Source organism: Scomber scombrus, chromosome 14 (genome assembly GCF_963691925.1).
Source record: "Scomber scombrus chromosome 14, fScoSco1.1, whole genome shotgun sequence".
NCBI lineage: Eukaryota > Metazoa > Chordata > Actinopteri > Scombriformes > Scombridae > Scomber > Scomber scombrus.
Genome location: NC_084983.1, coordinates 23,137,838 through 23,150,935, shown reverse-complemented (window position 1 = coordinate 23,150,935; position 13,098 = coordinate 23,137,838). Strand labels below are relative to the sequence as shown.

At 38.5% G+C, this 13,098-nt stretch overlaps 2 protein-coding genes across 2 annotated transcripts in view; one reads left to right on the top strand and one right to left on the bottom strand.

The window, feature by feature from the left end:
* The window catches only part of LOC133993908 (rho GTPase-activating protein 26-like), a 99,928-nt gene extending 97,505 nt beyond the window's left edge, over positions 1 to 2,423 (top strand). The window contains exon 24 of the mRNA XM_062433041.1: positions 118 to 2,423. Within this exon, the coding sequence (XP_062289025.1) occupies positions 118 to 206 (89 nt within the window). The 3' untranslated portion in view covers positions 207 to 2,423. The remainder of the gene's footprint in view (positions 1 to 117) is intronic.
* A 748-nt stretch (positions 2,424 to 3,171) lies between these two features.
* LOC133993907 (glucocorticoid receptor-like) overlaps positions 3,172 to 13,098 on the bottom strand; it is a 71,610-nt gene continuing 61,683 nt past the window's right edge. Inside the window, exons 8-10 of the mRNA XM_062433040.1 lie at positions 11,694 to 11,824; positions 7,958 to 8,115; positions 3,172 to 7,501 (exon numbers count right to left, since the gene is read on the bottom strand). Coding sequence (XP_062289024.1) covers positions 7,349 to 7,501; positions 7,958 to 8,115; positions 11,694 to 11,824 — 442 coding nt within the window. The 3' untranslated portion in view covers positions 3,172 to 7,348. The remainder of the gene's footprint in view (positions 7,502 to 7,957; positions 8,116 to 11,693; positions 11,825 to 13,098) is intronic.

Below are 13,098 nucleotides of genomic sequence, written 5' to 3'. Positions count from 1 at the left end.
TCATATTTATGTATGTTATTTCTGCTTCTATCTTGTGTTTAAATAAAATCATTTTCTCTCTCACGCTCTCTCTCTCTCTCTCTCTCTCTCTCTCTCTCTCTCTCTCTCTCTCTCTAGTTCATTCCTCCAGGGAGCCTGGCTGGCTGGAAGGGACTTTGGATGGTCGAACAGGACTGATACCAGAAAACTATGTGGAGTTTTTATAGTCCAGGGCCTAGAAAAAGACCTGAACAAGACCTACTGGACTGGAGTAGACCAAACTGGACTGCAGAGGATTAGATTTGACTGCACAGACTTGTTAAGATCGTATACAATACTGGACTGGATAATTGTTGATGATTAGACTGGGAATTGAAACTGGACCAAGCAGAACCATATTGAATGGATATGACGCAGGAGCAGAGTGAATTGGACTGGGGTGAGACCCCTGAGTTGCACTGGAAAAAAAAAGAAGAAGAAAAAGGAAACCCACTGTGGTGGCTGTTATTGAATTAGTGTGGATGGCTTTCCAAGTCCTGGTGAAGATGATGTGGTAATAAACCTGGAATGTGTGTGTGGGTGCGTGCGTGTGTGTCAGAGAAACTAGAGTTGAGGGATATAAACTTGTAAAAATTAGTTGATATTTCTGAGCTGTGAGGCTTGAGATTTTGCAGCCCTTGTTTGCTTTTTTTGGGAGCATCTTCTCTCTCTCTCTCTCTTTTTTTTTATCAGCGAGAAATAGAGAGATCTTCCTGCAAAGATGATGGAGATGATGACAGGGAACATAATGAAAAGCAAGTGGCCTTTTTACTTTGGACTTGCTAGTTCAGCTCTGCACTGCGCGCTGTTTGAAGGATTGCTAATCCCATGACGGAGCTGGATTTGGTTTGATTTATACGACTGTAAATGTGTTTGTGAGCACTTGCTCTGGCAGTCTGGTAATTCCCCGGGACAAGACTCAACCTGGCTAATGTTTCAGAGCTCCAGTTTAGCAACAGGAGCCCCAGGGCAGATCAGCACAGGATGAGGTCACCTCAAAAACAGTTACCCAAAAGGTCAGCACTGGGCTTCTCCTTATCTATAATACCTCTCCCTGCAGAGCCCTTACAAAAAATGTGAACAATTTCAAACAAACTCCACAAGCAGATCAGCAGTTTAAAACGAAATGTAGGAGTAACGCCACTGATTATTGCTGCTTAACCCCAGCTGTGATGCCTCACTCTGCTTCCCCAGTTTAGACTTTTTTTGATTGTTGGCATTGTTACTGGTGGAAATACTTGGATTCAGTTTTGTATATGGATCCCTGTTTGCACTATTTCTCATCAACCAGGCTTTTTCAAATCACATACCATCAATGCTCTTTTTTAACCTTTCTTCAGAAATATGGTTGATCTCTATGGTTATTTTCTGTTGGTTTTAACCATCAGGCACATCAAATCTGATCCAAACGTCTTCTGATTCATTCAGTTGCATTACTCCAGATGCTTTCATTTTTAACATGGACAGAGTCAGAGAACAATTGAGGTCATTTCAAACCCAGCATATGACACACAGTCATCTGCGTTGTGTCATTGGCCAACACAAGATGATGCTAGTAATGTAACTATCTGAAGGAGGATATTTAGATGTGAATGCGGGGATCAAAACCAAGGCTGTCACTCATAAGTAGATTAAATGCAGATGTGGTTTTTCAAAGAGGATCTGATATTTGAAGAAAAATATACATTATTCAGATATGTGTATGAAAGCTAGTCTGCTTTGGGGCTCCGATCAATGTCCTCATTTGTCCATGAGTCAAAGCTGAACTTTTTTCCTTGAACCACTTTGTGAACGTCTCTTATCAGCTTTTCTGGGAAAGAAAAAAAAAAAAAAAGTTTTTTGTTGATCTTTGTTCTTTATTTGAGGACAGAATATTGAATGAACATTTTAGAATTTTAACAGGAAAATCAAATGGGAGAGAAAAAATAAACTTAAATGTGAAATGAGACTACTTTGTTCATATCTAAACTTTTTATTTATGAGACTTTCTTAAAGGCACAGTCCTGAACTGTATTCTTTTTGAGGTGTTTTATTGACATTGTAAATAAATACACAGCATTTGATAAGGTATAATTTTTTTAAGTATGAAATTTTATATTTGTATTTTTAGCATACTAACTTAATTCCTTTATTCCATCTCTGTTGCCCAGATTTTTGTATCATTTAAGTCTATCTACAGCCTTAAATATTCTTTCAGATGTTTTGGTGAATTGACAAGATTGTGCAGAATTAAAGATAAATGTTGAACAGCTGCAGCTGGTCTTTTTGATTTTTGTTTATACCCCGATTGTAGTCAAACACGTTGCCGGTTTTCCTTTGTATTTAAGTGTGACTGTATTGTTTAAGATGTCACAGCAATTGAATCCACAATGGAATCACTGTGATCAATGGATTAACTCGTGGCTGCAAGGTAAATTTGTGTGGGTCTTCATGTGGAGTGAAACTTCAAACTTAATACACAAATTCCCACCACTGAATAAATTGTATACTGTACTGACACTGCTGACTGTTGGACTCTCTCTGGATAAAGCTATCACTTTAACTATGTTGCATGACCTGTGAGTAATCACTATCACCAAACAACAATCTGTTTTGAGGATGCACAAGTTAATTTAACTTTAACCCTGTTTTTGGTGCGAGCCACAACTTTGTTTGGAAGTAGAACTCCTGGGAATTTTATCAATCTAAACGTCATGGTCCTACAGTCAAGTAGTCCATGTTTTTACCTTGTTCTTATCTTTTGTAACAGATTATTCCCTCTAAGGAGTCAGCTGTTCAGTTTTTCTGGTAAGTACGGTTTGTTTGAATGGCTTTAGGCCTGTTATTTGCAAGCAAAAAATATTAGAATTATCAGTTAACCATAGAATATAAAAGCACCATTCTAACCTTGCTAGCAGCTAGCACTTGAATCAGCTCAACCCTCTTGTCCAAATATGGTCACTTCTATCTACAAAAGCCCAAGACAGCAATGGTCAACTCAAGGCTTCAAAAAGGCAGTCCACAAACCAATGGGTGACGTCACAGTGACTATGTCCTTATCTTTTATACAGTCTATGTCAATGGTTTTTATCTTCTATGTCTATGTTTATTACCAACATTTCCAGGTAATTTCTAGTAATTGGGATCTGAGAGAAAGAATAAAACCACTAGAGCTGAGCGTTGAAAAACAGGAAACTTTATTGTGTAAGATGTTTGAACTAAAGAGAAATCAGTTCTTCCGAATTTCCACTTTAAACCAGCGATGACAAAAAAAAACCATCATCCAAGTTGTTACCAACACAATGCCAAATCCAATGTCAAAGAACCACACAGATAAATTAATTCAACATTTAATCAAATAGGTGAAAATATCGACACTGACTACAGAAGAGGTGTAATACAGAAGTAATACAAACTATTGTTTTTTTTTTTCAAACAAACATTTTATATTTTTTGTTTTTACATTGGATTACATTTACATAACTGAAATACGAACAAAACAGACTTCAATGAAAGCCATAGCCATATATACCAGTGAAACATGATCTGCCCTTAATCTTTAAAGATAATATTTGCATGTATTTTATACAAAATAGACTTTTATCAACCAGTATGAGGGTAGTGCAATTCCGTCAGGCTCTGGTAGATTTACTTTCACAAGGAGATTCAACCTTTTTTTTTTTTTTTTTTGTTTAGTTTTTTAAAGTGACCAGTAAATCCTCAAAGCAATATACATGGGATCCAAAGCCTTTACAAAATATACCTTTCAAATAAAATAAGAAGTACTAGAAGTTGGATAATAAGTGCTACTTAAAATGTAACTGCTTGAATACTTCTTTTTGTTTGTTATTTTTTTTTCTTTCTTTTCTCCTCTGCTTTGGTCACTGATATAACGCAAAACCTTGTCCAGTCCGTGTCACCTTCCATTCCTCCCGCCCTCGTTTCCTTATAACTTTAAAACACAGTGAGCGTTCATGTAGACTTTCCCCAACGACTTTAGAATTTACATTTACTTCACAAGACAAACATGTTTAACACTTCCTAATGTATTCAACACGTCTACCTTTTATCAAACACAAACCAACAAACAGAAAAATATTTACTTTCTCGACTCGTTCAATGTACAAAAAGGATTGAGTAAAATTATTCATATCAAAGAGGATCAAGTTGATGTATTCAAAATTGCAGAAAATATTATTATTTTTTATTATATATTTATTTTTTTTTACAATAAATCAATCTTGAAAAGCATTGATATTTGTCAAGGTTCTATTTCCTGATTTGAAATCTTATTTCTATGGCTCTCTGTCTCCCTTTCGCAAGGCCTTTATTCAAACGTATAGCTGAAAGGTAAAAGAGAAAAATGTATAGGAGTATAGAGGTTGGTTATGTCCATGTCAAAAATATTTTTTTTTAATAATAGACACTGTTTACATTGCACTGGATATGTCAGCTCTGCTATATACACCTATGGCCATTTAGAAATGAGCAGGGATAATGTTACATCTACACGTTAAAGCTGGTTTTCTGAAGCACCACCACCTGGAAACAACTGTAATACTGTATGCAAAAGTTACCCAAACAAACAGACAGTTTAGTCAAATCTTCCCCAGAATAATTGACAATGACATGAGCGGCTTGAAACCCATGTTCTTTACAGCACAAGGCCATGAGACCATGTTAGCGGGTAAAGCTGAAAAGTCTGCACTGTACACGAAACAACCCTGCTGCGAGTGACCATCCTTCTGGCAGAATGGCTGATTAAAAACATGATGGCTCTTATTGAATGGTGGCTTGTATGTGTCCAGAGCCTGCTGTGCTGTTAGCTGTAAGTAACACACAAATGACCGGTCTCTATGGCAACCTGCTACCTGGTCTGTTAACTGCCATTCAGAGTTATACGCTGCGGAGGGGAGGAGTACCATTCAGAGTAAACAGCTGAAAATCTATACGGTCGACATTTAAGGCAGAGACGCCAGTTACAAGAAACACAGATGAAAGATGGACTGCGTTTGAGGTGGTGGAGGGTGTTGGGGGTGTTGGGGTGGGTGCACTGTCTTTGCACTTCCAGCAGAAGCCAATGTACAAACTGCACTGCTGATGCGTTTTGCTTTGGCCATCACATAAGCTGGTACGGACATGTTTTCACATTACAAATGTACCAAATGTTGACTCCACCTGTTTGACAGCGGTAGAAATTACAGCCTCCTTTGCAATTTCAAAAATACAATATTTTGTGCATCTCTAAAATAAAGGCTATCATACACTTATATAACTTGGATGATAACAATCAGTACTTTTAAGCTGGTGTAGGTGTGACACAGAAATCAGATCTTTCTCATAAATGAGCACCCTGAAGCAAAGTTACAACAACCACATAATGTCGAATCACAACAGAATAATTACTCTTTCACATCTCCAAGGAAGAAAAAAAAGGACATTAACTTGCTGTGACATTTGGCACTAGTGGAACACATCGAAGTGATGTATTCACTCATAGCCTGAGCTTTGATTCACAAATTATTTGGACCAAACTGCACAATTCTTCCAAAAATATTTCAACTTTAGAGGTAAAATCATGTGCCCAGAATAGAGGTTTAATCTCAAGGTACTTTTGAGATTCATGGGTTTATTTTCACACTTCATGAACAAAACCCACATATATATGATGATTTAATTAGGCTTTTCTTATTCCCAGTTCTTGTTCTGTTTGTTCAAATGCTTTGAGATGAAGCTGATTAAAGTGTATATATAATATAAAATGATATTTTGAGAGAAACCCGATATTTTCATCAATCATGTTTTTTTTTTTTTTTTTTTTTTTTTACATGGTGAAGGTACTTATGTTCAGAGAATTCATATGGAGTCAGTTAAACTTGTGTTTGTTTGGTTTGTATTTGTTTGGGCACTGTAACTTTCAATACAATGTGATACTAATAGGGAGATGCTGTATATTTTTCAAATATAAATATATGAAATGTGTTTAGTGACTTAAACAGCATGTTCCTGACTTTTTGAGTGATTCTTAAACTTTTCAAGACCTAATAATGAAGATCTTAATATTTCATTCTGCTCTACACTGTTGTGATCTGTACCATAGGCTATCTTCCATACGTTCACGTCTGGGGATCAGAACAGACAGAAGAGCTGCCCACATTAAAAAATACCAACATGGTGGCTTGGAAAGAAAACAGAAATTGCCAGCGTGGAAAAACTAAAACAGACAAAATATGTGGAAGGACGTCAAAGTTAGATTCTGACGCAAAAAAAAGAGAAAGAAAAAACACAACAGTTTGGAGAAGATGGCTATGAAGAGCTTTAAAAGCTAAAAGGCACTGGTTTTCCCTTCTCAGATACATCCTGTGTAAACATTTAGCTGAGTGGATGTGTGTCTGCGAATACATTGTATGTTTGTGTGTGTAAGTGTGACTTTTAATATCATGACTTTTCCTTGTGTGGTAAAATATGCATGGCTGCTTAAAATAAACAGGATATTTCTCTACTATAACTTTTTTTTCTTTCATTGGTCAGGTATATAAATCTGATTTGTATCATGTCAGTAAAGATAACTGATTCACAGATGAAAACAGTTCGTCCTTAATGTCTTCGGGTCCAGAATAAAAAAAAATAAAAACGTCTCTCTTGTCATGAGGATGATTCTAATTTTTCTATGTTTTTGTTTATCCCCTTTGTCAGCAGTCCTCTGGAAACCAGGACGAGTGAATACTCACTAGATTCTCTGCACAGTGGAGCTGCTAAGGGCAAATGGAGACAAACTGGGCAGGTGAACAGAGAAACAGTAGTCCTGAACTTCGAGCATGCTTCTATTTCGGCAAATCAGACAGCATGTTAAGTGTCATGTTGAGAGAGGAAAAAGTGTTTCGAGGTGTTGGTTTGTCAGTGAAAACAGCAGTAAAACACTGGGCAGGCGGCCACCAAAAAGAAAAAGCATTAGAAATCTGTGGACGGAGGAGCGGGTGAGGGGGCTAAAATAAAAAAAGATTGCCTAAAATGCACGCTGCCATGAGACATCCAGAGCCAACATATTTCCAATGGAAGCCAAATTCTTCTTGGCTAGCCAAAAGGACGAGCTACAGGTTGGTGGTACGGTGTCCTACTGTAGTTTGGCCGAACCTGGGACAGGATTAGGAGGCGTGGGGCCACATGTATTGTGCTCCGTGATGCAGCTGAATGGCAGAGGCCTGGAGGGGCATGGCAGATTTCCTAGAGGGGGCTCGGAAAAACTGAGGAATTAAATCAGAGTGATGGGGGAGGCAGGACGAGCCTTGGGGACCCAGAGAGGTACATGGGCAGGGCAGGATTTAAGGCATTGCTTCACAGATTAAGGCAGTCATTTCTGATGAAACAGCAGAGGCTGGACGCTCCCATCTTTCAGTTTTGGTATCTGGTTGGAGATGATCTCCGCCAGCATCTCAGGGAACTCCACACTGAGGGTTTTATTCATAAAGGTGTAGAAACAGATCTGGAGTAGACCATCGACCATCTGGAAGAGCGTGGTTTGGGGGGTGAGACAGAGAGAGACAAATCAGTGAAAGCCTGTTAGATATTATTCATTTTCTTTAATATGTAGGATTATCTTTTAAATAGCCTTGGGTCAGTAAGCAGCAAGTCTTCTGCTATAAAGAGGCTTAATAGAGAGGGAGATGTAGAGTGCCTTTTTTTTATTGGACTGGAACTTAATGGATTTATTGGGGTTTGTGAGTGTATTCTTCAGGGCTTTACGCTAATCAGCATGGTGCAGAGAACTCAGCGGAACAAGTTGTGATGCACTCAAACCACAAGATGTGAAAGCTAAAAGCCTGGCTCGTATGAAAAAAGCCATGGTACAAATGTAAACGATTCCTGGTAATGTAGCAAATCCTCTACAGAAAAAACAAAAAGAACAACATACAGAATACAGTTTATTTCATAGTGTTTATTTTTGTGTGTGATCTCTGACCTCCTGCATGGAGTCCAGTAGCTTAGTCAGCTGGTAGAAGCGCTGCCAGTTTTGACTGGCGTTCTCTTCTCTCTTGACGATGGCTTTTCCCAGCTCCTTGATGTACGTCATCCTGATCTCATCGAACACTCCCTGGCTCTTCAGTCCGTCTTTTGGTACTGCACACACACACATACACATGCACACAAATACAGATATTGGGAGACAAATAAGTGTTCATGTTCGCTGGCAATAGCAGAATGGCAGAAAATCTAATTTAAAAAAGGGGGGGGGGCATTGTTAATGAATGACACAGAGATTACTTGATTTTTTTTTTTGTAATGGAGCCACTCAGAACATCAGTGCCAACATCAAACAAACTATCAGGACCTTGTTGTCATATTATCCTGGCATTTAACACAGAAGCACCACATTTTGTTCATGTCAAGGACTCATTAGACCTGGAAAACTACTCTGTTGAGTGTTTATCCCACAAATTGCCTGTCTGAGTGGAGATTATGACTTTTATGGTTACTGCATTTGCATTTGGTCACTATTTGTCTTTTTGTGTTATCTTGCAAAGAATAAAGAACTAAAACTGCACACTCAATACCGTAAAATCTACTCTTGTCATTTGCATGTAGACATGTATATGCATTTCTGCTTTGTCATCTGGACAGCTGGTGATGTGAACATCTGGTTATGCATTTGTCTCAAACTGAAACTCCATCAGTCATGTTGCTACTTGTCTTAGTCTGTTCTTTATCCTGTTCTCTGCTGCAACAAACAGCACATGGGGCATTAAAACCTCATTAAACTTACTGTGTGGGGCACCAACAAGGACCTTGGGAGATGCTGGATAAATACACATTGATGCATGCACGCAGCTCCTAACTACAACGCTGTAGGTAGTGGAAAATATGCAAAACTAAAAGGTAACATCAATAGCCACTGTGCAGCGTGCTTCCTAACCGGTGTGACCTGGATGAGAGCCTGAGAGGAGCAGCAAATGTTTGGACGCGCGCACCTCATACAAGTCAACTCTTGCACGCTCACACGCTCACACGCTCCTTGTCAGTCTGGTGCCTGGCATTGAGCCCAGGCTGAGCCACAGCCACTGGCCCAGAGATTATGCAAAGCCACAGAGGGCAGGATTGGGGTGAAATATTGTCTGATTTACATAATTAGATAAATGGGAGATAACGCAGCGCAAGTGTTGTCTGGACTCTTGCAGGTTTGTCAGAGAGACAGTTTTTTAAATGTAAAAAAAGATTGCCTTTCTCTACTCTGGATTATTTTGTATAAAATGACTGACTACATTACTGTGAAAGAGCTTTGGGTAGCTACTGTAACCTGTGTGTTTTTTTAATCAATTATTTACATTTTGTCCTGCAGATATTGATGCTTGGAAATGAAGTGTGACTTCTGAACCCAACAGGTCCGTCATAAATAAAACTTCCCTACAGGTGACTTTCATTTTCACTCATGTACATGAGAAATTATTAAAATAGCTCAAACCAAAGTTGTCCTGACCTGATAGTAATTCCATCTATGAAGGGAACAGATGGAAACAGCTCTCAGGTACAAAAACCCAACCACTGCTCAGTATGGAAATGTCATTTCCTCTGCATAACGAGCCTCTAAAGTGCATCCTTTATCCAGCCACTTACTCAAAGTGAGGTGCAGAAAGAATGCTCTCCTCCTTCTGCAGCAAGACATTTACATAATTGTGAAAGTTTGATTTTGTAATACTTTTGTCAAACTGTGTAGTGTTTTTCTTTTAATGGTGCTAATCACAGAGTTAGACTGGTAGTCCAATGCTTTTAATAACTCTGTTCTCTAGTCTATTATTTTCCCCTTTCAGAGAAAAAGAAAAGTGAGGGCTGCAGAACATTTAACTTTTTTTTTCTAGCCTCGTTAGATTACCTCCTGTCATGACCTAAACCAAATGTATTCAGAATAAATTTAGAATACCAAAATCTCTCCTAAAGCCAATTTTCACTCAGCAAAACTAAAATAATCAATTTGTTTTATCTGAGCTTTAATCAGAATGTGTTTCTATTTGGGCAATTTTAGTCTGTGATGATCACAGACTTAACTCATATAGATTTCCTCTGAGATAAGAAACACATATTTGAACTGATTTAACTCCTAGCTGATCCTATTGTTGACCTTTTCAAACACAACCAGGGAAGCAAAGTTTTCCTGTTGGTGCGGGGGTGGGGGATTAATTACCTGCTAGACATTTGAAGCTCATTTCAACTGAGACAGTGACAACAGAAGATGAGCAGACCACACTTTCACAGAAAAACAGTTTCCAGGAAAGCTTACTAAATGGAGTGATAAGGTTCTTACAAAAAGCTTCTGAAAGCAAAATCCACCATGTGACATTTTCACGGTTCATCAATCTGTGATGCTCAATGCATTCCAGGGTTGTAGCCACCTCTCAGTGAAAGCCTTTAAATAACTGCTAGAAAAATGACTCAGTCCTGTTACATCATTTAAAAGTTAACAGCAATTTTATCTTCAATACTTAGGGACTGACAATAAAACCTGATACTTAGCACGTATGTGCAAGGGTTAGGCAGCCGCACTTTTAAACATGGCAGCAAATTAAACAGGGGGATAAAAAGACACCATCAAACAATGCACTCAAGTTTTAATGCAAAAGGAGTGCTAGAAATGTTTAAAGATACATCCCACAATCTAAATGTAAACAAAAGGACAATCTCTCTGAGGTTAGCACTCATAGGCACTTAAAAAGTGTCTACAAAACAAGACATTTTTTAAAGGGAACAAGTCAAGGCGTTGTAAACAGATACGCCACTTGCTCTTTTTATGTGTTGTATTCATGAGAGAGTAGGCGCTCAAGGCGTGTTTATTGTTTGCTGGCCTCAGTGGTCGATACACATGTGGTTTTGAACCTGTAGTTGTAAGAATCACTTGCCATTGCCATATGTGACCACTGGTGTCACCAAATCATGCAGGACTGAAAGCTTAAGGATTGTAATTTTAAGTGAAACTACAGGGTTGCATTGGAGACAATGCATTACTCACAAAGCTAAACCAGTCACATGACAGGACACATGAAGCAATGCTATGAAGAAATGCAAGTTTCATGTGGCCTTGAGCACTGTACAGTAGATCAAAACCTCCTATTATTCAAGCTGAGATAACAAACTGTTGTCTGTTTTGTTGTTTACTCCCTTAAAGTACAAAAACATTTATAATAATTATTTAGAAAAAGTGTACATTTGACCCTTATTTTGAGTGGTATAGTGACAAATTTGGCTTTCCTAAATATTAAAGCAGTGCTACATACAGTTTTCAAAAACTTTATAGCAAAAGACAAACTTTAAAGCCGTCTTTGCATCTACCTACTCCTGATTTTCCGTTTTCCAGATGCTTATAGACCCAAAGAAGCAATTCAGTCACATTATCACACATCTGATCTGCTTGCAGCAGCATTTATGAGGTACAGAAATGTCTGCAGACAGTACACTGAACCAGATGTCAGTCATCTATGCTCGTCAATAATGCTGAACTATGAGTAGTAATTAGCATTTATGTTGCAGTTTGTCTCGTTTCCATTCACACTACTACCCCACCCTGCCTCACACTGCAATGAAAAGGCTTCAACAGTATTACATAGCCGACATAGTCAAATGGTGATTCTGTTTTAATCCCAGAATAATTGCTGTTCCTGAAGTTCTAAAAACACTACTGCGACTTTTCAAAGTGACAAGCGTTGTATTACCTGTGCTGAGCAGTAACAGGACCTTCATGCACAGGTACTCCTCATAGGACACCTCCAGTCTGACAAACTCATTACAGATCTTCAGCATCTGCTCGCACTGTTCGTTCATGAAGGGCAGCTTCATACGCTCTCTGAAAAGACGGAAACAAAAGAAAAGAAGGGAAGGAAAAGAAAGGAAAAGGAGAAAGTATAGATGAGGGAAAAGAGATGTGAGAGATGTAGAACAAGTGGAGACAGCAGGGGATGATGCAGAAGAAAAACAGAGGCAAGAGAGACATACAGATTAGACTTGAGGCTCTTTCATTCATCCTGTTATTCAATTCTCAATAAACAGCCCCAGCAGGGAAGTGCTACAACCCTGCAGGAGAAAACCGGACTGTGAAATCAGCCCTGATGGATTTTCACACCTCACTTCCACTAACACACAGCCCACATTACTCTCTACCGCTAAAATCAATACAGCGCATTCTCCAGATCCGTAGCCTTGGGTTTAGAGCTGTCTATTCATTCTGACCGACTGCAGTGCTACTGGCAATGACTTCTTCACCTTTCATATCTATTTTTACCCCTCTCTGAGTTTACGTGTCCATTGGGAGCAACTCTTCACAGCTCATGCTTCTCTTTCTATGTATTTCCAATGAAAAGGGTAAGCTGTTTGCAGGTTGTCAACGTCCAGAGTTCATTGTCTGTTGCACTCTTTCCATTCACTACAAAGTGGAAAACATTTACACTTAGGGCAAAAGAACACTGCTCTTTGAACATGTTCCAAATCATGTCAGAGTCAGTGGTTATTTACAAAAAGAGACATGGCCGCAGCCCTAGACCAGAGCCTTTTACTGATGGCAGAAAATGGTGAAAAATGTGGATCACTGTTTCCAAATCCTAAAGTGACTTCCTCAGTTGTCTTGTTTTGTCCCAACCAACAGTCCACAACTCCAATATATTTAGTTTATTATCACAGATAAATAAATAAACACATTTAAAAAGCTGGGACGAGATAATTTCTAAATTGTCTTCTTAAAAAATAATAATATATGAATTGATATTGATTATTAAAATAGTTGGCAATTAACTGAGGTGTTGGAAACTAATCAATTAAATGTCTTTGCAGCTCTTCTCTTGGTTAAAAAATGTGATTGAATTTAATTATGCGGCACAATATATGATATATATATATATTTTTTTAAATATTCCAACACTTATTTCAGAAAGACCACAGAAGCGAGCGTAACAGAAACTAACATAGCAGAAGCTCGAGTGGGACTTTGGGTCAGAAGGAACAATGCTGTACACAAACAAGCTAAGCGGAGATGAACATCTGACTTGTCTTGTTTCTGAGACTCCTCTTAAAGACTGGTATAGTAAGAACAGATACCTCTAAGCACAACCACTTTGACAGCCACTG